The 23,190-nt window shown below is 46.4% G+C and overlaps 1 protein-coding gene across 1 annotated transcript in view; it reads left to right on the top strand.

The window, feature by feature from the left end:
- The window catches only part of LOC127635961 (tyrosine-protein kinase SYK-like), a 100,218-nt gene that overhangs the window by 51,073 nt on the left and 25,955 nt on the right, over positions 1-23,190 (top strand). The window contains exons 8-11 of the mRNA XM_052116279.1: positions 2,563-2,722; positions 6,003-6,212; positions 10,294-10,483; positions 14,698-14,838. Coding sequence (XP_051972239.1) covers positions 2,563-2,722; positions 6,003-6,212; positions 10,294-10,483; positions 14,698-14,838 — 701 coding nt within the window. The remainder of the gene's footprint in view (positions 1-2,562; positions 2,723-6,002; positions 6,213-10,293; positions 10,484-14,697; positions 14,839-23,190) is intronic.

Here is a 23,190-nt window from a genome sequence, read left to right as displayed (position 1 = left end):
CTGGGTCGGTCATCTCAGGAGCGCCTGGGAGCCTTCCGGGTCCTGGAGGGGGTCTGTGAGATGAGGGGGCGTTCATCTTCTGCGTGGAGCTCGACACTGGGGCTGAGAGCTAGGCCCATGCTTGTTGAGGCAGAGCACCGCTTTTCTTTCTTTCTTGAAAGCCGCAGGAGGACGCCCTCGGCGAGCAGACAGGGCATGGCCCCTGGCGGCAGGTTTGCGGCAGGGCAGGATGTGTGAAATGTGTGAAGAAACAGCCTCCGTCTGTTTCTTCACCACTGAGGACTGCTGGGTGGAGTCGTCATGTGGTGTCGCCGAATGGATGGAGCTGGGAGACGGGAGCGTTTGAGAAAGCGTGCTTTGTCTACCTCCTCTACTGCGACCAGGTCCAGTCCATGTGTTGCGTTTCCGGACCACGAGGGTGGCCATCGCCTGTTCAAGTGCAGTTCCTGCGGCACGTCAAGAACAGGACTACCCAAGTGTAAATTTTGGAGTGCCTTGGCCCGGTGAACTTGCAGGAGGGGGCCATGGCGTGCAGGGGGGTGTGGTCTGGGACCGCTCTACCACCGAGGGTAGTGAGAGCGGAGGAGCGAGGAAGCTTGGCTTACTCAGCTCGTCATGCACGTCTGGGAAGAAAGGAACCAGGAGGGGGTGCGTGGCTGTGAGCGGCGCACATGCCCGTGGAACCATTCAAATAGCCATGAGGGGGAGGGGGACGGGATTTTCCAGTCCAACCTCACGCTTGCGGTACCCGGGGAAGCATATCGGACTTCTGTGCATCAGGCTCAGACTGGGCGCGCAGACCCGAAGGTGGCGGCGCAGACGAGCCATCAACATCAGACGGCGCTGTAAGGTTCTCCGATGCAGCGGTGATTATCGTCATCCAATTCCGGGAGCTCAAGGGACCAGGAGGCCGGCCGCAAAGCGGGCCGCGCTCATCCCGAGCTCAGATGGGAGCAAGCAAGTGTGCCGGGGAGGCGGGTGGTTCGCGGGGATTTACCCGGCGAACACAGCCTGTCATTATCCCTAAATCGCCTCCATCGCCCGCGACACCTGCCTCAATCCCGTGGGAAGGAGGCGAGGTGCGGGGGGCAGCTGAAGTGGCTTTCTATCATGACAAAAGAAAAGCCTACGACCGCAATGCTGCCTCAGCTATGTTCTCGCACTGAGAACATAACCCATTGGAGAGAAATCGCTCATCCCGAGCTCGGACGGAAGCCAGCAAGCGTGCCGGGGAAGCGGGTGGTTCGCGGGGATTTACCCGGCGAACACAGCCCGTCATTGTCCCCAAATCACCTCCATCGCCCGCGGCACATGCCTCAGTCCCGTGGGAAAGAGGCGAGGCGCGGGGGGCGGCTGAAGTGGCTTTCTCTCATGACAAAAGAAAGCCTACAACCGCAAAGCTGTTATGGCTATGTTCTTGCCCTGAAAACATAGACCATTCATAAAAACGCTGCCTGTGTGTAATCGCAACCCAGGTACACCAGGCAGCTTTTATGATTGTCCAAGGTGGGGAGAAATCAACCGCATCCAGAAACTACACAGAGGCGGAAACACGTCTTTAAAAAGACGCGTCCTGAAAAGGACGTTCAACGCCGCTGTGTATTGCTCTTTTAGAGAAAATCACTCTTTTAAACAACTCTCTTAGAGTTTGGGTTTCTGCACTGTCGAAGCGCCCAGGGGCAATTGCACTGCCGTGCAAGAAGGAGAAATCGCCGCTGTATTGCGCCATCAATCCAACAGCATGCAGAGCGTCAGAGGAATACTGGAACTGGTGTGATCTCACGCGAACAGCATGCACAACCATCGGCTCCGAAGAAAATTTCTGAATGAACTCTAGTGTTTGCCTCGCCTTTGTACCCGTATGTCCGGGGGCAGGGTATGCAAATACTAGCTGCCAACTTCTCATTGGCCTTTTTTCATAGATCAGAGGTATATTCGGTGCTCAAGAGAGACCCCTAGTGTCGCTTCTCCAACACAACGTGGAGAGAGCGACAGAAGGGGAACATTGATTTACACACAGATTATGCACAGTATGCACGTTTTAAGATTTATATACGTTTCTGAGATTTAAGTCTTCGACTTACATTGGGAGTGGATGCAGCATAATTTAAAATCAGTATTTTTCAGTTAAAGATGCCCATGTAGAATTTCACTATTCACAGTCAGTCATGATTAATTTGATCCTTGATTGAAAGTGTCCAATAACAAGGCAGTTGCTAAGATAATGAGTATTCGGCTTGTCATATGATCTGAACATTAGGGGACCCTCTCCATGTAGAATAAAACAGCTTTTATAAGGTTACTGATATGACTGGAGTCTTCATCTCATGTGAGTGCTCATAATTTTATGCTGTATATATGTTTTTAAATCACAATGAATTTCATGAAGACTACAACTTTTTTAATGAGGAAAAAATTACTTTGTGCACTTTTAAAGATGTCCGGTAATATGACAACAATTACTATAATGTTGGATTGGTCAAGTGACATTTTAAGGTTGGGCTTAGCAAAGGGTCAGTTATTTCTCCTCTTTTAAAACTGGCCTTTGTCATGTTTCTACAGAGGCTATGCCAATGGACACACAGGTGTATGAAAGTCCATACGCAGATCCCGAAGAGCTTCGGTCAGCCACTGTGAATCGAATCAACCTGACTCTTGAAGATGAAGAATTGGGCTCAGGCAACTTTGGCACTGTGCGAAGAGGCGTCTACCAAATGAGGAAGTCAGTCATGTGAAAAAAGACTTATCTGGATTTTTATTAAAGGGGGCATATCATGAGGAATACCAATTTCTTTAATATTTTGAGAAAAAAAAGGGCTAGATGTACTAAAATCTAAAGTATACTGTCGTATTTTGCATGCCGTCACGTCTTGCACACAGTGTGTGTAATGCAAATGTTATCATCAACACAATCACACAGACTGTCCGCATGAAGCCCAGTATTTCCAGTCCTTGTCTGTGCACATCATCGGCACATGCACCTGCTGTGAACTAAAGAGTATCCGAATGTACTAGAGAGAGTACGGTAAAGTTAGTTTCTATTGGGAAGACACGCAGGCTTGAGTGAATTTTTTAGATGCCATTTATTTGATAAATGTAAAACAGAAAGTAATGTCTCTCTCTTTGGCGTAGGCCCCGTCCGGCGGTCCGAGGGAGTTATACCCGGAACAGTCATGTCCTGCCGGAGATAGGAGGCAGGGGCGAGGAGCCTACCCCCGTGCGGGACAGGGCTCAACTGGTGGTGGTGGGGGTTGCCATGTTAGCACACTGAAACAGCAATGTGATAGAATGTGAGCAGATTTATAAAGCAATGGCTTACATGCGATTGGCTAGAGATTACCCAGCTAATGATGTGATGATGTACAGCTGCTAGACTTCCCGCTAGAACTACGCTGCACTTCCATTTTATATTTGACATTCGAACAATACCCATTAAACTCTCCGCGCCTATAACATTTTCAAGCCAATCCAACTTGGACATGCATGAAAAGGTTGTCTTTGCCTAGCACAAAGCTGAATAAAAAAAAAAGATACTTTTTCATATAAATTTTATTAGCCCTATAAATCAATTAAACAATTTAAACATTTGATATTATGACATCAAACAAATAGATAAAAGGCGCCATACGTAAGCGATACACACGGCCAGCTGTTCCATGTTACTGAACTCTACCTGTTCATACTTGAATGAACATGGGACGAAACCGGCTCAACCCTGAGATTTTAAAATCTTGCGAAGGTATTGGGTTTTGCCCAGCCCACTGCTCTGCAGATGTCTGCCAGAGAGGTGCCATTGGCCAGTTCCCACAAGGACCCGACACAGCCTGGGTCTAGTAGGCCAATACAATGGCATCCACAATCTAGTGGGCCAGCCTCTGTTTAGAGACAGTGTTCCCTTTCCGCTGTCCACCAACGCAGACGAAGTGCTGCTCAGAGCATCTAAAGCTCAGCGTGCGATCCAAGTAGGTGCGCAAAGCACGTACTGGACCCACGATGACAGGACTGGGTCTGCCTCCTCCCGGGGCAGGTTCACCACCTGATCCCTGAATGGGGTCGTGGGAACCTTGGGCACATAGCCCGGTCGAGGTCTTAGGATGACATGATCATCTGCCTGACCGAACTCCAGGCAAGTGTTGCTGACAGAGAATGCTTGCAGGTCTCTAACCCTTTTGATGGAAGCAAGTGCAATCAGGAGGACGTCTTCTGAGAGAGGGCACTTAGCTTGACTGACTCTAGCTGCTTGAAGGGGGTTCTCTGAAGGCCTTAAGGACCATGGAGAGATCCCACGAGGGGAACAGTTAGGGCCTGGGAGGATTCAACCACCGGACGCCTCTTAGAAACCTGATGATCAGGTCATGCTTCCCTAAGGACTGTACACTGCATCTATAGCAGCTACATACACCTTCAAGGTGGAGTGGGACAACCACCCCTCCAGCTTTCCCTGCAGGAATGAGAGCACTGACCCGACTGCGCACCTCTGCGGGTCTTCAGATTGGAAAGGGCACCAATTTGCGAACAGATGGGAGCTCTGGCTTGGTTGATCGTGTCTACAACAGCTGGTGGCAGATCACTCAGATCTTCCGCATCCTGTCCAGGGACCAGATGTGGAGTTTCTAGAGGTCTGGGCACGGATTCCAGAGTGTGCCCCTTCCCTGAAAAAAAAAGGTCTTTCCTCAGGGGAATTTGCCAGGGAGGTGCTGTTGCGAGGAGCGTAAGATCCGAGAACCAAGTCCGAGTAGGCCAGTAAAGGGCCACTAGAGTGACTTGTTCCTCATCCTCCCTTACCTTGCACAGCACCTGTGCAAGTAGGCTCACAGGGGGAAATGCATACTTGCACAGCCCCCGGGTCCAGCTGTGTGCCAATGCATCTGTCCCGAGGGGACTTGCCTCCGACCTGAGGGAGTACCAGAGCGGGTAATGGGAGATCTCTTTGGAAGCGAACAGGTGTACTTGCGCTTTGCCATAATGGTCCCAGATCAGCTGAACCACCTGGGGGTGGAGCCTCCACTCGTGGACCACCCCGTCGTCGAGGGTAGTGAGAGCGGATGAGCGAAGAGGTCGGTTTCGGGCAGTAAAAAAGAAAACGTCTTTACACATTGCCGTTGAACGTCTTTAAAAATACGTTCAACGCCAGTGTGTAAACTCTTTTAGAGGAAATATACTCTTTTAGGAAATGCTGTCGAAGCACCCAGCACCCTGGCATGCAGAAAAGGGAGAAAGCTGCTGGTAATGCCCTGTAGGATCCAACAGCAATGCTCTTAGAGGTGAATGGAACAGTAGTGAGTGTCACAGCTCGCTGATCACACAACCGCTCGGCTCCGAAGAAAGAATCTGACTGAACAGATGCACGATCCCTACCTTTTATACCCGTATGTCCGGGGGCAGGACATGCAAATTGGACTTTTTCATATTCAGAGGTATCCAATGCTCCTGAAAGAAGCCCCTTGTGTCACTACAATTGACACAACAATTGACTGACGGCATCGTTCGGGCTGGGCCACACAGTCTCCGGTTTGGATTTCATTTTAAGGCCCATGCAGACCTCTTGGCAGATTTCTGTGTGTACCCTCAGATTAAATCCTGCAGGTTCCCAAGAATTCAAATGTGTTAAACTTTTCCTGTTGCAATCTATGGGTTCTGAACCCAGGCCTATGGAAACCAGGAAGTAATCGCGTTCACACCATTAATGAATAGTGCGATTAAAAGGTTTGTATTTTCCATCTAAGATTAAATTGTTATTCAAAGTGCTATAGAAGTTTCTCAAAATTTCAGTTCAAAAAAGCCCCCCAGTCCCCGTATTGTCCCATATGCCAGTATATATATATATATATAACCTTTTTAAAAATAATCTGTAATGCATGCCAAAGTAAGAATTAATTCTTCAATCAATCCTTCAATCTCTATTTGAAATCCCGACTTTTTTCTTTCTCCTAAAAAATGCCACCAAAAGAATCACTTTTCACAAAATTCTTCCTGTTTGTGTTTGTTTATCTATATCTCAGGACACAAAAAGTGGTGGCGGTCAAGATCCTGAAGAATGATGATGATAATGCAGCTGTAAAGGAAGAGATGTTGCGTGAAGCCAGCGTCATGCAGCAGCTGGATAATCCATACATCGTTCGCATGATCGGCATCTGTGAAGCTGAAAATCTCATGCTGGTCATGGAGCTTGCTGAGCTGGGCCCATTGCACAAGTTCCTGCAGAAGAACAAGTACTAAATATATATATGCCTACATCTGTTATTTTAATTTCAACTTGCCCAAAATGTGCTCATAAAAAAAAACAAAAAAAAAAAACAAGACTAGTCACATCTATTTATGATGCGCTACACAGCTTCATCCTTCTGACATAAAAAATGCATCTAAATAACATTTGACAATTAGATATACTGTATATATTAGGGTTGTCAATCGCTTAAAACGTTTTATAGAATTATTTACATAATGTGCCGATTCATTAATTGATTTAATTGCATACCAATTTTGACTGAAAAAGCCCCCCAAATAAAGGTAATTTAGAATAATTAAAATAATAAATATATGGGCTTAATTAATTATAAATATTATAATTCATATCATTCAAATACATCACATCATATTGCATCATAAAGCATTTAGACATTCGAATTTCACTAGTTATTACCGCCTCTAGTCATAAGTCATGTGTTTTTAGGATGCTGTTTCAAGTTAAACATATTTTTAAAGTTTGAAATATGCATCTCGTGATCCCTGCATTCTGTTGTGCTGTCACATTTTCGTGTGTTTTTGTTCATGTCTTCAATTTTGAAAACTAAGTTCCTTGTTCCTGTCATGTTTTCATGTGTTTTGTTCTTCTTGGTTCCTTGTCATGTCACTGTCATGTGACCCTCTTGTTCCACTGTTTATTAGTCCTGTCTATTCATTGGTCTATCTTTGAGTCTTATTATCATTTCTGTTTTATTATTGGTTCTTGTTTCATTGCCTTGTTATAATATTAATTAGTTTAGTCTTGTCATTGGTTGTCTCTGTCTTGTAGTTACCCATGTTCATGTACTTAGCCCTCATGTTTGCTACTGTCGGTTGTCAAGTATTGTGTTAATGTAACATTGTGTCAAGTCCAAGTCATTTATGTTTGTTTTGTCTTGGATTCACGTTTTTGGATATATCACACTTCATGTAAATAAATGTCTAGGTTACGGATGTAACCTCCATTCCCTGATGGAGGGAACGAGACGTTGTGTCGGAGAAGTGACACTAGGGGTCTCTCTTGAGCACCGAATATACCTCTGATCTATGAAAAAAGGCCAATGAGAAGTTGGCAGCTAGTATTTGCACACCCCGCCCCCGGACATACAAGTATAAAGGCGAGGAAATACTAGTGTTCATTCAGGATTTTTCTGAGGAGCCGGAAATGGTCCGGCCACTAAAGCGGCTCGGCTCAGCGACGTGGCCGGGAAGACACAACGTCTCATCCCTCCATCAGGGAACGGAGGTTACATCCGTAACCTAGACGTTCCCCGTCTGTTGCTCTCTTCGACGTCGCTCTCTTCGACTAGGGGTCCAATTTAAATCATGCCATGCGCTGAGCCGTGTACGTGTTCTGCTGACACAGTAGCGGGCAGGTGACTTACGTGCCAAGATGACCAGCTGTGTCAGACTGCACGTACCCTTCCCCAATGCCCCCAAAAAGTCGTCGGAGTCCTTCTGGTTACCCTAGACAGGGAAACAATGTGACGCTTGCCAACCTGGGAACGGGCCAAGCCTGGCTGGGCCTCTTTTCTCTCTATGTTTCTCGCATAGAGCAATAGACGGCTGGGAACCTTACATGCATTGAGGGAAGGGGGTCTTACCCAATTTCCTACTCTTTCAGGGGGAGAAGAACCTGCGGAGACCACACCTGCCCAGAAGGGGAGGTAAGAGTGGTGAATATGTCACATGTGTTTTTAGGCGACACATGGAAAGTGGCGCGGTGGTAGATCCAGCCTCAAGGAGGGGGGAGTTGCTACAACACGGCGACCGGAGGGCAGCCTGGGACTGCCTAAGGAAAACGTGGGTCCACTTTTGTAAGGGGACCGTATCATGGAAAATACACACAGGGGGAGTCCAAGTAGGAGTCCTCACCCTGTGGAGCACCTATTCCAGTACAGGGTAGATTGAGTACCCGCTGTGGATTGGGTCGGCGAGTTCCTCCGCTGAACTGTGGACCCACGAGGCCTAAGGAGGAATCGTCCAGGGATCCGAGGAGTGGGATCTCCTGAGAGAAAAAACGCACAATTTTACCTCAACCGGGGGAAAGGGCGCTATATGCAAGCGATTCACCAGGCCAGCCCATCAGAGTGTTACCAAGGTCTACTGGCTCGGACCTGAGAAAACACGGGATGACACTGACTCAACCCTGAGACTGTAAAATCTCGCAAGGATATTGGGTGTTGCCCAACCCGCTACTCTACATATGTCTGCCAGAGAGGTCCCCCTGGCCAGTGCCCACGAGGACGCAACACTCCTTGTTGAGTGAGCTCGGACCCGCAAGGGGGCATGGCCTGGGTGTGATAGGCCAATGAAATGGCGTCCATTGAAATGGTGGGAAAGCTTTTGTTTGGAGACAGTGTTCCCTTTCCGCTGTCCCCCAAAGCAGACAAGATTTGCTCAGAACATCTAAAGCTCTGCGTGCGGTCCAGGTAGGTACGCAAAGCACGTACCGGACACTGCAACGAAGGGACTGGGTCTGCCTCCTCCCGGGGCAGTGCTTGCAGGTTCACCTTGGGCACTTAGCCCGGTCGCGGTCTTAGGATCACATATGTGTCTGCCGGACCGAACTCCAGGCAAGTGTCACTTACAGAGAACGCTTGCAGGTCCCCGACCCTCTTGATGGAGGTGAGCGTGATCAGCAGGGCAGTCTTAAGAGATAGGCCCTGATCCAACTGATTCTAGCGGCTTGAAGGAGGTATCAGGCTTGGCCGGGAGGGATTTAACCTCCGGGCGCCTCTTAGGAACCTGATGATTAAGTCGTGCTTACCCAAGGACTTGTGCGTCTACTGTGTCGTGGTGGGCCGCGATGGCAGCGACATACACCTTTAGGGTGGAAGGGGACAGCCTCCCATTGGTGGGCCAGCTGTGTGCCAGTGCGTCTGCCCTGAGGGGAGCCTCTATTTGGGCATACCAGAGCGGGCAGTGGGAGGTCTCTCGGGAGGCAAGAAGATCTACCTGGGCCTACTGAATTGTTCCCAATCAGCTGGACCGACTGGGGGTGAAGCCTCCATTATCCATTCATAAAAACGCTGCCTGCATGTAGTCGCAGCCCAGGCACGGCAGGCAGCTTTTATGACTGTCAGAGGTGGGGAGAAATCAACCGCATCCAGAAACTACACAGGGGCAGAAACACGTCTTTAAAAAGAAAAGGACGTTCAACGCCAGCTGTGTATTTGCTCTTTTAGAAAATAACTCTTTTAACTGCGCTGTCGATGCACCCAGTGGAAACTGCACTGCCATGCTGAGAAGGAGAAAACTGCGCCTGTATTGCGCCATAGAATCCAACAGCATGCAGAGCGTCAGAGGAATACAGGAACAGGTGTGACTCATAGCAAACAACATGCACAACCATCGGCTCCGAAGAAAATTTCTGAATGTACTGAAGTATTTCCTCGCCTTTATACCCAGGGGGCGGGGTATGCAAATACTAGCTGCCAACGTCGAAGAGAGCGACAGACGGGGAACTGCATTTGTGTTCTCACACATCATCTTCGCCTGCTCCTGTGTCTTCAGCCTGCTCAGTAATGTTACATGTGCTCTGTACAGCTGTCATTTGAGTGCAAGTCTGTGCTGCCTGCTTGTTGGTTTGACGAGGCATGTTGCTTATAAAGCTGAAGTGCTGACTGCCCCTACTGCATCAAGGTGATAGGCCTACATCAAGTTTAAATTGTCCTGATGGTTGGAAAATTAATTATTACAGAATTTGCATGCAGGTTAGGGGCATAATTATTTGCATTAGTTGTTTTTAACACTGTATTCATATAATTTATTGCAATTAACACATTAAAACAACAGCCCTAATATTTATATTCATATACATAGACATATACAGTATATGTATATACAGTTGTTGCAAAACATACTGTATGTGCAATCAATTTGATTCCATTTCCCTTGAAACAATGTCTTAGTTTTAATGGATTTTGCTGAAATGTAGCTTCAAAATATTGCCATTTTATGGCAGTGTTGAATTTCTGATTTTCTAAACATTGTATGTTATGTACATAGAGGGTTAATTAATGTATAAAAAACAATGATTTCTCTTCACCTATGTTTTGCTCTCAGACATATCTCTGAGAAGAACATTACTGAGCTGGTTCATCAGGTCTCTATGGGAATGAAGTATCTAGAAGAACACAACTTTGTTCACAGAGATCTGGCTGCCAGGAATGTCCTGTTAGTTACTCAGCACTATGCCAAGATCAGCGACTTTGGACTCTCAAAAGCCCTGACAGAGGAGGAGAACTATTACAAGGTATAATAACTACAAGTCAAAACTTACCATTAGTAAGCTATAATAAATAATACGGAACATGCAATACTTTTATTTTTCAAGAGAAAAAAAGTAAAATTTTCTAATCACCTGCAGTCCAGTTTAACCAGCCACTAAATGCACTGGAATATCACTGTGCCGTGAGTATTTAAATTAAGTCAACTGACTTTAGAATGGCATATTCCATACTACTCTTTTTATTTCTGCCATAGCTCTATATGTGTAGTAAGGGTAAAATGCCATTCCAAAATCAGCTATTGTCATTCATGCAGGATGGGAAATCGTGACATGTAAACTGCAAAATGCGAACAATTTGAGACTGTCTTTGCATTACCTGATTTGTGTATTTCCTTTAGTAAATTGAGTGCTAAAACTGTAACAAGTGGATTATTAGTGTTCCATGTCAGGTTCCCAGGGGACAGATTTGAGCGACGTACAGACAGAGAGCTGGGCTCTGGCACTTGTAATGCAGTTAGACACATATAATAAATAAAGTAAGCAATGATACTGCTTTAATTGTCCATTCTGTATAGTTTGATAAAACAGAACAGTATGAAACAAAAACAACACAGACAGCATTCGCATATTAACGGTGCTATCAATGAGTGCCATTCATTCTTAGTTAACTCCCCCTTCATTGTTTTTATGGCAATCAGATTTTTGGTACTTTTTCACATACTGTATGTGAAAAACATTAAAAAAAAAACATTGTACATGTTTTTCTATTCTCCGGGAACCAGCACCTTATCGTGGTGGAGAGGTTTGTGTGCCCTTATGATCCTGAGGGTTGTGTTGTCTGGAGCCATGTGCTCCTGGTAGGGTCTCCCAATGCAAAGTGGTCTCAGGTGAGGAGCCAGACTAAGAATGGTTCACAATGACTCATGGATAAAACGGCAAAAGGAGGAGTTACCCTGCCCGGAGGAAGCCCCCGGGAGCCAGGCCCAGATGGAGGGCTCGTCGGCTAACGCCTGGTGGCAGGGCTTGTCACGGAGCCCGGCCGGGCACAGCCCGAAGAAGCGACGTGGAACCCCCCTCTACATCCCTTGGGCCCACCACCCATTGGAGGAACCGCAGGAGTCGGGTGCGCTGCCATATGGGCGGCAGTGAAGGCCGTGGGCCTCGACGGACCAGACCCGGGCAGCAAAGGCTTGCTCTGGGGACGTGGAATGTCACCTCACTGGGGGGGAAGGAGCCGGAACTAGTGAGGGAGGTGGAGCGTTACCAGTTGGATCTGGTGGGGGTTACATCGACGCACAGTTTGGCTCTGGATCCGTACTCCTGGATAGGGGATGGACTCTATTCTTCTCTGGAGTTTCCCAGGGTGTGAGGCGACGGGCGGGTGTGGGGATACTCACGAATCCCCAGCTGAGCGCCACTACGTTGGAGTTTACCCCGGTGGACGAGAGGGTCGCCTCCCTACGCCTACGGGTTGTGGGGGGGAATACTCTGACTGTTGTCTGTGCATATGCACCGAACAGCAGTTCAGAGTATTCGGCCTTCTTGGAGACCCTGAATGGAGTCCTGAATAGGGCCCCAGTAGGGGACTCCATAGTGATGCTGGGTGACTTCAACGCACATGTGGGAAATGACAGGGACACCTGGAAAGGCGTGATTGGGAGGAACGGCCTCCCTGATCTGAACTCAAGTGGATGTTTGTTATTAGACTTCTGTGCTAGTCATAGATTATCTATAACAAACACCATGTTCGAACATAAGGATGCTCATTAGTGTACATGGTACCAGAGCACCCTAGGCCAAAGGTCGATGATCGATTTTGTAATCGTGTCGTCGGATCTGAGGCCATATGTTTTGGACACTCGGGTAAAGAGAGGGGCAGAGCTGTCAACCGATCACCATCTGGTGGTGAGTTGTGTCAGGGGGTGGGGAAAGACTCTGGACAGACCTGGGAAGCCCAAGCGAGTAGTGCGGGTGAACTGGGAACATTTGGAGGAGGTCCCTGTCCGCGAGATCTTCAACTCACACCTCCGGCGGAGCTTTTCAGGCATCCCTGCGGAGGTTGGGGACATTGAACCGGAGTGGGCAATGTTCAAAGCTTCCATTGCCGAAGCCACGGTGGAGAGCTGCAGCCTCAAGGTTTTAGGTGCCACAAGGGGTGGTAACCCTCGAACACCGTGGTGGACACTGGTGGTCAGGGAAGCCGTCCGACTGAAGAAAGAGTCCTTCCGGGATTTGTTGTCCCGGAGGTCTCCGGAGGCAGTTGCAAAGTACCGACAGGCCCTAAGGGCTGCGGCCTCGGCCGTGAGGGAGGCAAAGCAGTGGGTGTGGGAAAAGTTCGGAGAAGCCATGGAGAAGGAATTTCGGTCCGCACCAAAGTGCTTCTGGAAAACCGTCCGCCACCTTAGGAGGGGGAAACGGGGAAAATTCAAGCTGTATACAGCAAAGATGGGACGCTGTTGACCTCAACCGAGGAGGTTATTGGGCGGTGGAAGGAACACTTTGAAGAACTCCTAAATCCCAACACGCCCTCTATGGTAGAGGCAGAGCCGGAGGATGATGGGGGATCAGATTCTATTTCCCTGGGGGAGGTCACTGAGGTAGTTAAACAACTCCGCAGTGGCAAAGCCCTGGGGATTGATGAGATCCGACCAGAAATGCTGAAAGCTTTGGATGTGGAGGGGGTGTCATGGATGACACGCCTCTTCAACATTGCGTGGAAATCTGGGACAGTGCCTAAGGAGTGGCAGAACGGGGTGGTGGTTCCCTCTTCAAAAGGGGGATCAGAGAGTGTGTGCCAACTACAGGGGTATCACACTTCTCAGCCTCCCTGGTAAAGTTTACTCCAAGGTGCTGGAGAGGAGGGTTCGGCCGATTGTCGAACCTCGGATTGAAGAGGAACAATGCGGTTTTCATCCTGGCCGTGGAACGACGGACCAGATCTTTACTCTCGCAAGGATCCTGGAGGGGGCCTGGGAGTATGCCCATCCGGTCTACATGTGTTTTGTGGATCTGGAGAAGGCGTATGACCAGGTCCCCCGGGTGAGACTGTGGGAGGTGCTGCGGGAGTATGGGGTGGGGGGTCCTTTCTTAGGGCGATCCAATCCCTGTACTTCCAAAGCGAGAGCTGTGTCCGGGTCCTCGGCACGAAGTCGAGTTCATTCCATGTGGGGGTTGGTCTCCGCCAAGGCTGCGCTTTGTCACCAATCCTGTTTGTGATATTCATGGACAGGATATCGAGGTGTAGTCGTGGTGGGGAAGGTGTGCGTTTCGGTGGGCTAGGGATCTCATCGCTGCTTTTTGCAGATGATGTTGTCTTCATGTCATCATCGGTCCCTGACCTTCAGCTCTCACTGGATCGCTTGGCAGTCGAGTGTGAAGCAGCTGGGATGAGGATTAGCACCTCTAAATCTGAGGCCATGGTTCTCAGCAGGAAACCAATGGAGTTCGTACTCCAGGTAGGGAATGAGGTTTTGCCCCAAGTGAAGGAGTTCAAGTACCTCGGGGTCTTGTTCACGAGTGAGGGGACAATGGAGCGGGAGGTTGGCCAGAGAATCAGGGCAGCGGGGGCGGTATTGCACTCGCTCTATCGCACCGTTGTCACGAAAAGAGAGCTGAGCCGAAAGGCAAAGCTCTCGATCTACCGGTCAATTTTTGTTCCTACCCTCACCTATGGTCATGAAGGTTGGGTCATGACCGAAAGAACTAGGTCGCGAGTACAAGCGGCCGAAATGGGCTTCCTCAGAAGGGTGGTGGGCTTCTCCCTTAGAGATAGGGTGAGGAGCTCAGTCATCCGTGAGGAGCTCGGTGTAGAGCCGCTGCTCCTTTGCGTTGAAAGGAGTCAGTTGAGGTGGTTTGGGCATCTGGTAAGGATGCCCCCTGGCCGCCTCCTTAGGGAGGTGTTTCAGGCACGTCCAGCTGGGAGGAGGCCTCGGGGAAGACCCAGGACTAGGTGGAGAGATTACATCTCCACACTGGCCTGGGAACGCCTCGGGGTCCCCCAGTCAGAGTTGGTTAATGTGGCTCGGGATAGGGAAGTTTGGGGCCCCCTGCTGGAGCAGCTGCCCCCGCGACCCGACTTCGGATAATCGGTTGAAGATGGATGGATGGATGGACGTTTTTCTATTCCAAATACGGAATGATGTGTTGAACTGTGTCTTCAGAAATGTTCTTTTGATAATTTTCATTTATAAAGAATGTCACTGTCTTCAATCACAATCTAACAGTTGTTTGTTCTATAGGCTAAAGGTCATGGAAAATGGCCGGTGAAATGGTACGCCCCCGAGTGTATGAATTACTTCAAGTTCTCATCTAAGAGTGACGTGTGGAGCTTCGGGGTCCTGATGTGGGAGGCTTTTTCATATGGGCAGAAACCATACAAGGTTGGTAATCAGAGTATTATTTTGACCTATGCTTATCCTCTTATGGCAAATGTAAACATGATAACATTGGTAATGGTCAATATATTGAATATTAACAATATGTTAGCAGTGATTTAGCTGCTGATATAAAATTAAGCAATACTATAAACATTAAGCCCATTAATTTTCCTGAACAGTTTGTCAATAGAGTAGTTATGCAGTCCTTCCTTATGAACATGAGAACGTTAACACAGATTGCCTTAAAGCTTAATTTTAACGGAGTGGCTATTTGCACTATGTGTACAAAGTTGTATGTTAGTATTTAAGTAAGGGTGCAAATAGTTTCTGCCACTATTTGCAATTAGCATTAAACACTATTTGTTCTTAGTGTAAATACTTTTGTTGCTATTTACACTTAGTGCAAAAAGTTTCTGCCAAATATCTGAGGCTGAAAAACAAGAAATTGACTTGATGGCAGATCCCCACCAGCCCTTGCTGGTAGATGCTAAAAGTACTCCCAAGGATGGCAAAAAGCATATTTATCCATTGACAGCCATTCAAAAGTAGCCGTGTTTTCTGAAAAAATATCTCAGTTGTGTGGGGAACAAGTGCAGTTACTGGATAAACAACATGATTATAATGCCAATATTTTGTGTAATTCAAGTCATGGTTTAAATTAGTACATTGAGTAGATGTTGGTGGCCAATGTTTCAACTAAAGGATTTTGTATGAACTGTAAGATTAATGATTAAATGACTTTTGAATTCCATCTTGAATTAACTGTGGAAGTGCACTTTGTCCTTTGTTATTTGGTCGATTAAATCTTTAGATGGCATGAATTTATTGTCTATGTATTCCATTTTAAGACCATCCTATGACCAAGAAGATTCAGGCAGAGGTCAGTGAGGTGCATTGCTCAGGGTGGAAGCTTGTTGCAGTTTATTTTGTTGACGTCCATCCTAAAGCCAAGGTTCAGGCAGTGGCCAGTGAATTATCCCATGTCTTACAGTTAGAGTTGGCAGCAGTTCATTCTCTTTGATGTCCATAGTAGGGTTGCAACAGTATGAGATTTTCACGGTACAAACAGTCTCAGAAGCTATCATGGTATACGTATGAAACTATTATTATTATCATCAGTTTCAATGGCCTTTAAAAGAGTGAAAACAGAAATATTTTTTTTTTGGTTGAACAAACAATTTATTAGGGGTTCAAGCGCTTAGCGCTGAAACCCTATTGTAATTGTTAAGATTTGTATTATTAGGGATTCAAGCCCGAAGGGCTGAAACCCTATTGTAATTTTTAAGTATTTTTATTATTTGTATTATTCTGCCCTAAAACTGACCGTGCAGACCAAACCGTAAATTGTAGAGAGCTGAAACTTTGAGGGAGGGAAGTCAGTGGCTAAAGCACAGGGCTGTTAATCAGAAGGTCACAGGTTCTAACCCAGCCACCACCATTGTGTCCTTGAGCAAGGCACTTAACTCCAGGTTGCTCCGGGGGGATTGTCCCTGTAATAATTGCACTGTAAGTCGCTTTGGATAAAAGCGTCTGCCAAATGCATAAATGTAAATGTAAATAATGATCATGTTTACGTTTTGGCCCATCAATCCTAAACCGTTTGTCGTGATTTTGCATGATTTTGTGATTTTTATTCTCCCAAAAATTGGTTTGTGTCTACTATGAACCCTCATGACAAAAAGTTATCAAAGGAATATTGATTCGTCAAATCATTGCGAAGATATAAGCCAACTAATTGGTCAGGTGCCATCCATTTTGTGTGTATTTACCAATATCTACCAAACAAAAAGGAAAAATATTACAAAACTTGATACACATATACAACAACACATTTTGATAGGGCTGCAACAAACAAATGCTCATAACTCCGCAACTGTATTATCAATGAAGTGGAAAATGTGTATACTTATTGAAGGGGCCAAATGCTTACATATTCTACAATATGACTCAGACAAATAAAAAACATGGCCACCACCAGCCAATCATATTTCAGCAAAATGGCTGTATAAATGGTGTGTAAATTATTGTATATTACCTGCTATTGTGAACTACATCTAGGACTCCCTAGGTCAATAAATATCAAGTTATTTGTTTAGTTATTTAGGGGTTGCATTTATCATGTGGGTTTGACCAAGTGTATCCAAAAGCCTATAATTTCTAAAATTAATATTCAAAATTCTAAAACCTTTTTGGAGATTGAGTGCTTTGTGGCTTTATAACAATTAAAAAGTAAAAAAATGACCACCATAACAATTATCCTGTTTCGGGATAGTTGATTACAAGACATCAGTCATATTTAACACAAGTTTGCAAATTCAGCAACTGATAAAGCACATTTCTATCGGGAAGACACACAGGCTTGAGTGAGGTTTAAGATGCCATTTATTTGATAAATGTAAAACAAAGTAATGTCTCTCTCTTTGGCGTAGGCCCCATCCGGCGGTCCGAGGGAGTTGTGCCCGGAACCGTCATATCCTGCCGTAGATAGGAGGCAGGGGCGAGGAGCCTACTCCCGTGCGGGACAGGGCTCAGCTGGTGGTGGTGGGATGGCGGAGGTTGCCTGTGTTTTAGCGCACTGAAACAGCAATGTGATAGATTGTGAGCAGACTTATAAAGCAATGGCTTCCAATGCGATTGGCTAGGAATTACCCCGCTAATGAAGTGATGATGTACAGCTGCTAGTCTTCCCGCTAGAACTACGCTGCACTTCCATTTCTATCGGGAAGACACGCAGGCTTGAGTGAGGTTTAAGATGCCATTTATTTGATAAATGTAAAACAAGGTAATGTCTCTCTCTTTGGCGTAGGCCCCGTCCGGCGGTCCGAGGGAGTTGTGACCAGAACCGTCATGTCCTGCCGGAGATAGGAGGCAGGGGCGAGGAGCCTACCCCCAAAAAGAGAGAAAGTAGTATACTACCCCCAAAAGAGATGATCCTATTTGGTACGAACCGGGTCATGTGTTGGGCGTTCATTCTGGAGAAGAAAATAGAAATGTGAGCATCAGAACTGACATGAAATTTATGATATCTCTGGTATGGTTGTGTGAAGCCTTTGCAATGGGAAGTTTTTTTTTTTTTTGTGTTTTTGGGCTCTCCGTTGAGGCCCCTGGTTGTGCAGAATCTGCCTAAGGCGAGCAGCGTGGTATGCGGCCCTACGTTAGACCGGCGTTGCTGTGCGGTATCTTTGTTGAAGGACGACGTTTGATATGAAAACCCTCCGACGAGGGAGGAGTTGTTTGAGGTACCCTTGCCGAAGGTGGGGAACATGTATAAGCCATACGATAACGGCAGCGTTGCGTGCAGCCCCTTCATTGAATACATTTGATATGAAAAACCTCCGGCGAGGGAAAGTTGTTTGAGGGATCTTTGCCGAAGGTGGGCAATGTGTATAAAGCCATACGATAATGGCAATGTTGCGTGCAGTCCCTTCGTTGAAATAAGTTTGATATGAAAACCCTCCGACGAGGGAAAGATGTTTGAGGTATCTTTGCCGAAGGTGGGCAACGTGTATAAAGCCACACGATCATGGCAATGTTGTGTGCAGTCCCTTCGTTGAAATAAGTTTGATATGAAAGCCCTCCGGCGAGGGAATGATTGTTTGGGTATCTTTGTTGAAAGAGGTGGGTGACGTGCATAGCCATACGATAATGGCGACGTTGCATGCAATCCCTTTGCTGAAAGGAAACGTTTAACTGTGAAACCCTACGAAAGTAGTGATAAAATGTGTGTGTTCGTTTTTTTTTTTTAAAATATAACCTGCTGGGGTTATGGCATGCATGGGGCCGTATGATAATGACGATGTTGCGTGCAATCCCTTTGTTGAAAGAAAACATTTGATATGAAAACCCTCCGACGAGGGAAAGTTGTTTGATGGCTATCTTTGCCAGAGTGAACGCATACATAAGGCAATACGATAATGACGATGTTGTCGTGCCATACCTTGTTGAAAGCCATCTCGTTATGGTGAGAGTTTCCGGCGAGGGTGGCTGGTTTGAGCGATCCCTATGCGACGGAACTATGCTTGATTATGGAAGCCCAGCGAGGGGAGGGGGGACATAGTTATGTGCTGTCCTTGCGAACGGTGAGCTTGCTTGAATTGAATCAGTGCAGGTAAGGATGAGCTGGGGAAGAGCCACCGACCACCACCAGATATGCATGAGAACTTATGGCTGATGGAGAGTTGAGCTTGTTTGATGATTTGGGTCAAGTTGACCATGTCAGGTACGATTAGGGAGAGCAGCGGCCGAGCGTCTTCATAGTAGATTCCGTTATACCTCGAAGGGTGCCCGTCGAGCTGGTCTGTGGAACTCCTGCGAAGCGGGGGAGGGAAGTTGAGAAACCTGGGAATGTGTCTGGCTGGGATGATGAAGTCACAGGAAATGCACTGCCATGTCAGACGTCTCATAGGGGACATGATGGTTCGAGGAGGGCCGGACTTTATTGATTGTAGTAACTACTGTGGAATTGTCGCATGACTACGATGCGTTTGAGGGAACCCATATGACGCTGGCTGTGATGATGGGTGTGGAATAAGGATGGCCCATTTTAAACTTCTTTTGTAGATGTAGCTTGCTGTGGCATCGCGGAACGAGGCTGCAGTGGTTCTGTGAGTGTATATCCTATTTTTGAACTCTAACATATTTTATCCCATATGGGGTAAAGAACCATTTCATTGGAGGGTAGAGGGGAAGGTTGTTTGCTGGACCGTATTATGAAGTGCTGTACGAATGGCAAGGAAGGATTTGAAGCTTGGGTCTCTGTGTCATTTCTTTCTGAGCCGCATTGAGACTGGGATTGTAGGTTGAGATCATTTGTTAAACACATTAAATTATTAAATATCTAGCAATGGGAATACTTACGAAGAGAGCGTCTGGAGCGTAGGAAGCTATATTGAAGAGAGTATCATTCTGGCCATTCCCTTGTGAACCATGGTCCTAGATGGCAACCCCTGAATCCTATGGAGGGAGCCATGTCCAAGAATAGGGGCATGTTGTCCAGAAATTCATCGATTGGTAGGTAGGAGAGGCCGTCTATGGAATGAGCTAGTGTGAGGAGGCGGAAAAAACGGCGGAGCGGCCTTGAGGAATGATAAGCATGGCAAAATTGAGGTGGACTGATGGGGCTGGAGATTGCGTTAGGAGACCCAAACGGACCAGGGAATGACGTGAACATAGACCCGATCCTGTCATGTTTCTTTAGGGGGGGGGAAGCTTGCATGGTTAGAGAAGGTGTGTGATGTCTAGAATTCTAGAGATGTGGCTCGTTGTGTTTTTTTTTTTGTTTTTTTTTTCTCTCCTCTCTCTCGCGATCTCCTCCCTCTTATTCCTCGAGCTGGAGCAAATAGGGTGACAAGAATAATGTCTCAGCTTCATGATTTTAGTTGTTGGCTGTAAAAGGAACATGAGAGTCTTCATGTACTCCCGGCATAGAGCCCTGAAGATGCAGTGGACAGTTTAGTTTTTGAAGGAGGTGTGCCCCAAAACATACAAGAATGTGTGCATTTTTGTGCAAATCATCTTGCACGAGACTGCTTTGTGAATGTGTGTTGATATGAATCGGGATCTTCAGGATGTGATTCTCGAGCATGGATCAGTTCCGGCTGTTCATGTCCCACCTTTACGACCTGAAGATGCAGTATCGCACTTTATATTTTGTGAATATTTGCAAATCTCCTTCCGAATGTGCTTGATAGCTGATTCGACGGCTGCTGTGCCGAGTTACCATTGTCTCTGACATATTTCGGAGACCAGATACACGCACGCCTGAACATGTATGGCTGGATTCCGGAATTTACACTGTCGATCATATTGGTTCGGAGTACTGGTTGCTGTAGTGGTCTGACCACGATGAGTGAATGATTTGTGAAGACATGCCAACGAATTTCTGCTCTTTGATGATGCCTGAATGATAATAAAATGAAAGTATGCCATGAGATGGGAATTACTCGCTGTATGTCCTGATCATAGCAGAATGCCTTACGCTGGTGGTAGATAATCTGAAGAATAGGGGAAGCGGTGCGGAGCCTACCTCTAGGTGTCAGAGGCGAGCCACGACAGTGGTGCTAGCGATGAAAACATGGAAGTACGTCTGGAGTAAGAAAATGCTGCGTTTCATGGATTGCGTAAATTCGCCCTTGGAAGCGCTCTGGGAACCTCATCGAATGTTGTACTGAATGAAGTAAATTCTTTCACAAGGCTTGGTGGAGGCTATATTAACCCGTTGATACGTATTTGTTTGCACTCGGGAGTGAAGTCACTCTGCTTACGTTTAATAGATTTGCATTCTGATATATACATGCATGAATATGCGATTAATGATAACAGATTATATGTCTTTTCGAAGGTCTAAGTGTTCGATGTTGATATCCGATCTCTGATGCATGATGACAGTCCTCCAAAAACAGCAATTTGTTTATTTGTGCCGGAAGTGCGGATGGCAACATGCAATATCAAAAACGGGACTTCATATCTTATGAAATAGCGATCGCCAGATGAATCCAGTTCAGCCTGCTTGGGTCAATTGTCCGTGACAGAATTCATTCTATAACGTCCAGTAGCACTTTTGTACGCAATTATAAATCTTGATATGTTCTCCATGTTTACATGAGATCTCACCTGGAAGAATTACGCTTCATTGTTCTTTGACAGACTATGCAACCGGAGCAGCACTCTGTTGTAAACACTGTTGTCTTACCTGTTGTAAAACTGTATATTATCTTTTATATGAAGTCTTCTAAACAGAATGAGCCCATCTCAAAATCCCAAAATCCCTTTTTTTTTTTTTTTTTTTTTGCTTTAAAATAACATACATTAATTCTGAAATTGAGAAGTGAAGCCCGAAGTGTCTTCTTTCAAAAGATACTACAACTGTGTCCATACTCCAGGGGAGCCAGTAGATACAGCCATTTAAGTTGGGTATGTAATTTGCATGGTTTGTGCTCGGGAAGGGGGGGCGCACATGGACGGGTGAAACTGATGTCATGCTCCCTCGGAATGCTCACATCGTGGGCTCGGTCTTCCTAGTGAGTAGGGCATAGGGATGATGAATTGGATTGGAACGCACCCGTTACGTGATTTGGGCGAAGGCGGCAGCAAAAAAATGGGGGATCGAATCTTACTGAATGGAGTAATGAGAGCCCGTATGATAAGCGTTGACTGTACATGATGATATTATCCTGAATAAATATCTTAATTCCCCGAACGGGAACGCTCGGGCATGCGGACTGTGAATGACAAGTGAATGAACCTTGCCTTCGTGAGATTACACGATTGTCTGCCATACTATGAGTGAATGCGCTGATGACGTGAAATACTGGCTTTTGATATTGATGCGAATGCGTTATGATGAACAGGCAACGTTACAACTTTGTGATGAACAGGTTGCATGGCATGGAAGATCTAGACCCATGACTAGATCTGAATGCTTTTGATGGATATGAAAATGACTTAGCTTATTTCTGATGGAAGCCGGCTGCTGCCTAAGCCGATGATTTTGCAGGATTCGCGGGTTGCGCACTCCTTCCACGCCGGGTCATGCAATGCGAGTGAATGAGATATGTTTGCTGGTTGTTTACTCCCCATGGGTTTGATGTTGGCAGAAGTTGAGATTAAATGACGACGTCGTTGGAAAGGGAAGGCGGGCTTCCGGAGAAGTGCTGTGCACTTGTTATATATGTGGCCTGTAGACGTTGAAGCACGTCTAGTTGCCTGTGTTTTAGCGCACTGAAACAGCAATGTGATAGTTTGTGAGCAGACTTATAAAGCAATGGCTTCCAATGCGATTGGCTAGGAATTACCCCGCTAATGAAGTGATGATGTACAGCTGCTAGTCTTCCCACTAGAACTACGCTGCACTACGTTGCGCTTCCATTTACATTCATGCATTTGGCAGACACTTTTCTCCAAAGAGACTTACAGTGCACTTATTACAGGGACAATTCCCCCGGAGCAACCTGGAGTTAAGTGCCGTGGTCAAAGACACAATGGTGGTGGCAGTGGGGATCGAACCAGCAACCTTCTGATTAACAGTTATGTGCTTTAGCCCACTACGTCACCATCACTCACAAAGTACATACACATATACAAATACATTCATTTTTGCATACTTTGAAAGTTCCTAAAAGGCTTGAACCCTGTTAATTGCTGCTAGCAGCTATATTTATTATAATTATTATTATTAGGGGTTCGAAGGTGCGGGAACCCTATTGTATTTGTTTCGATTTTCTTATTAGGGGTCCAAACACCGAAGGTGCGAGAACCCTATTGTATTTGTTCCGATTTTCTTATTATTAGGGGTCCAAGCACTGAAGGTGCGGGAACCCTATTGTATTTGTTCTGATTTTCTTATTATTCTTATTA

Source organism: Xyrauchen texanus, chromosome 43 (genome assembly GCF_025860055.1).
Source record: "Xyrauchen texanus isolate HMW12.3.18 chromosome 43, RBS_HiC_50CHRs, whole genome shotgun sequence".
NCBI lineage: Eukaryota > Metazoa > Chordata > Actinopteri > Cypriniformes > Catostomidae > Xyrauchen > Xyrauchen texanus.
Note: the sequence above shows the minus strand (reverse complement) of the source record. Positions and strands in the feature narration are given on the sequence as shown.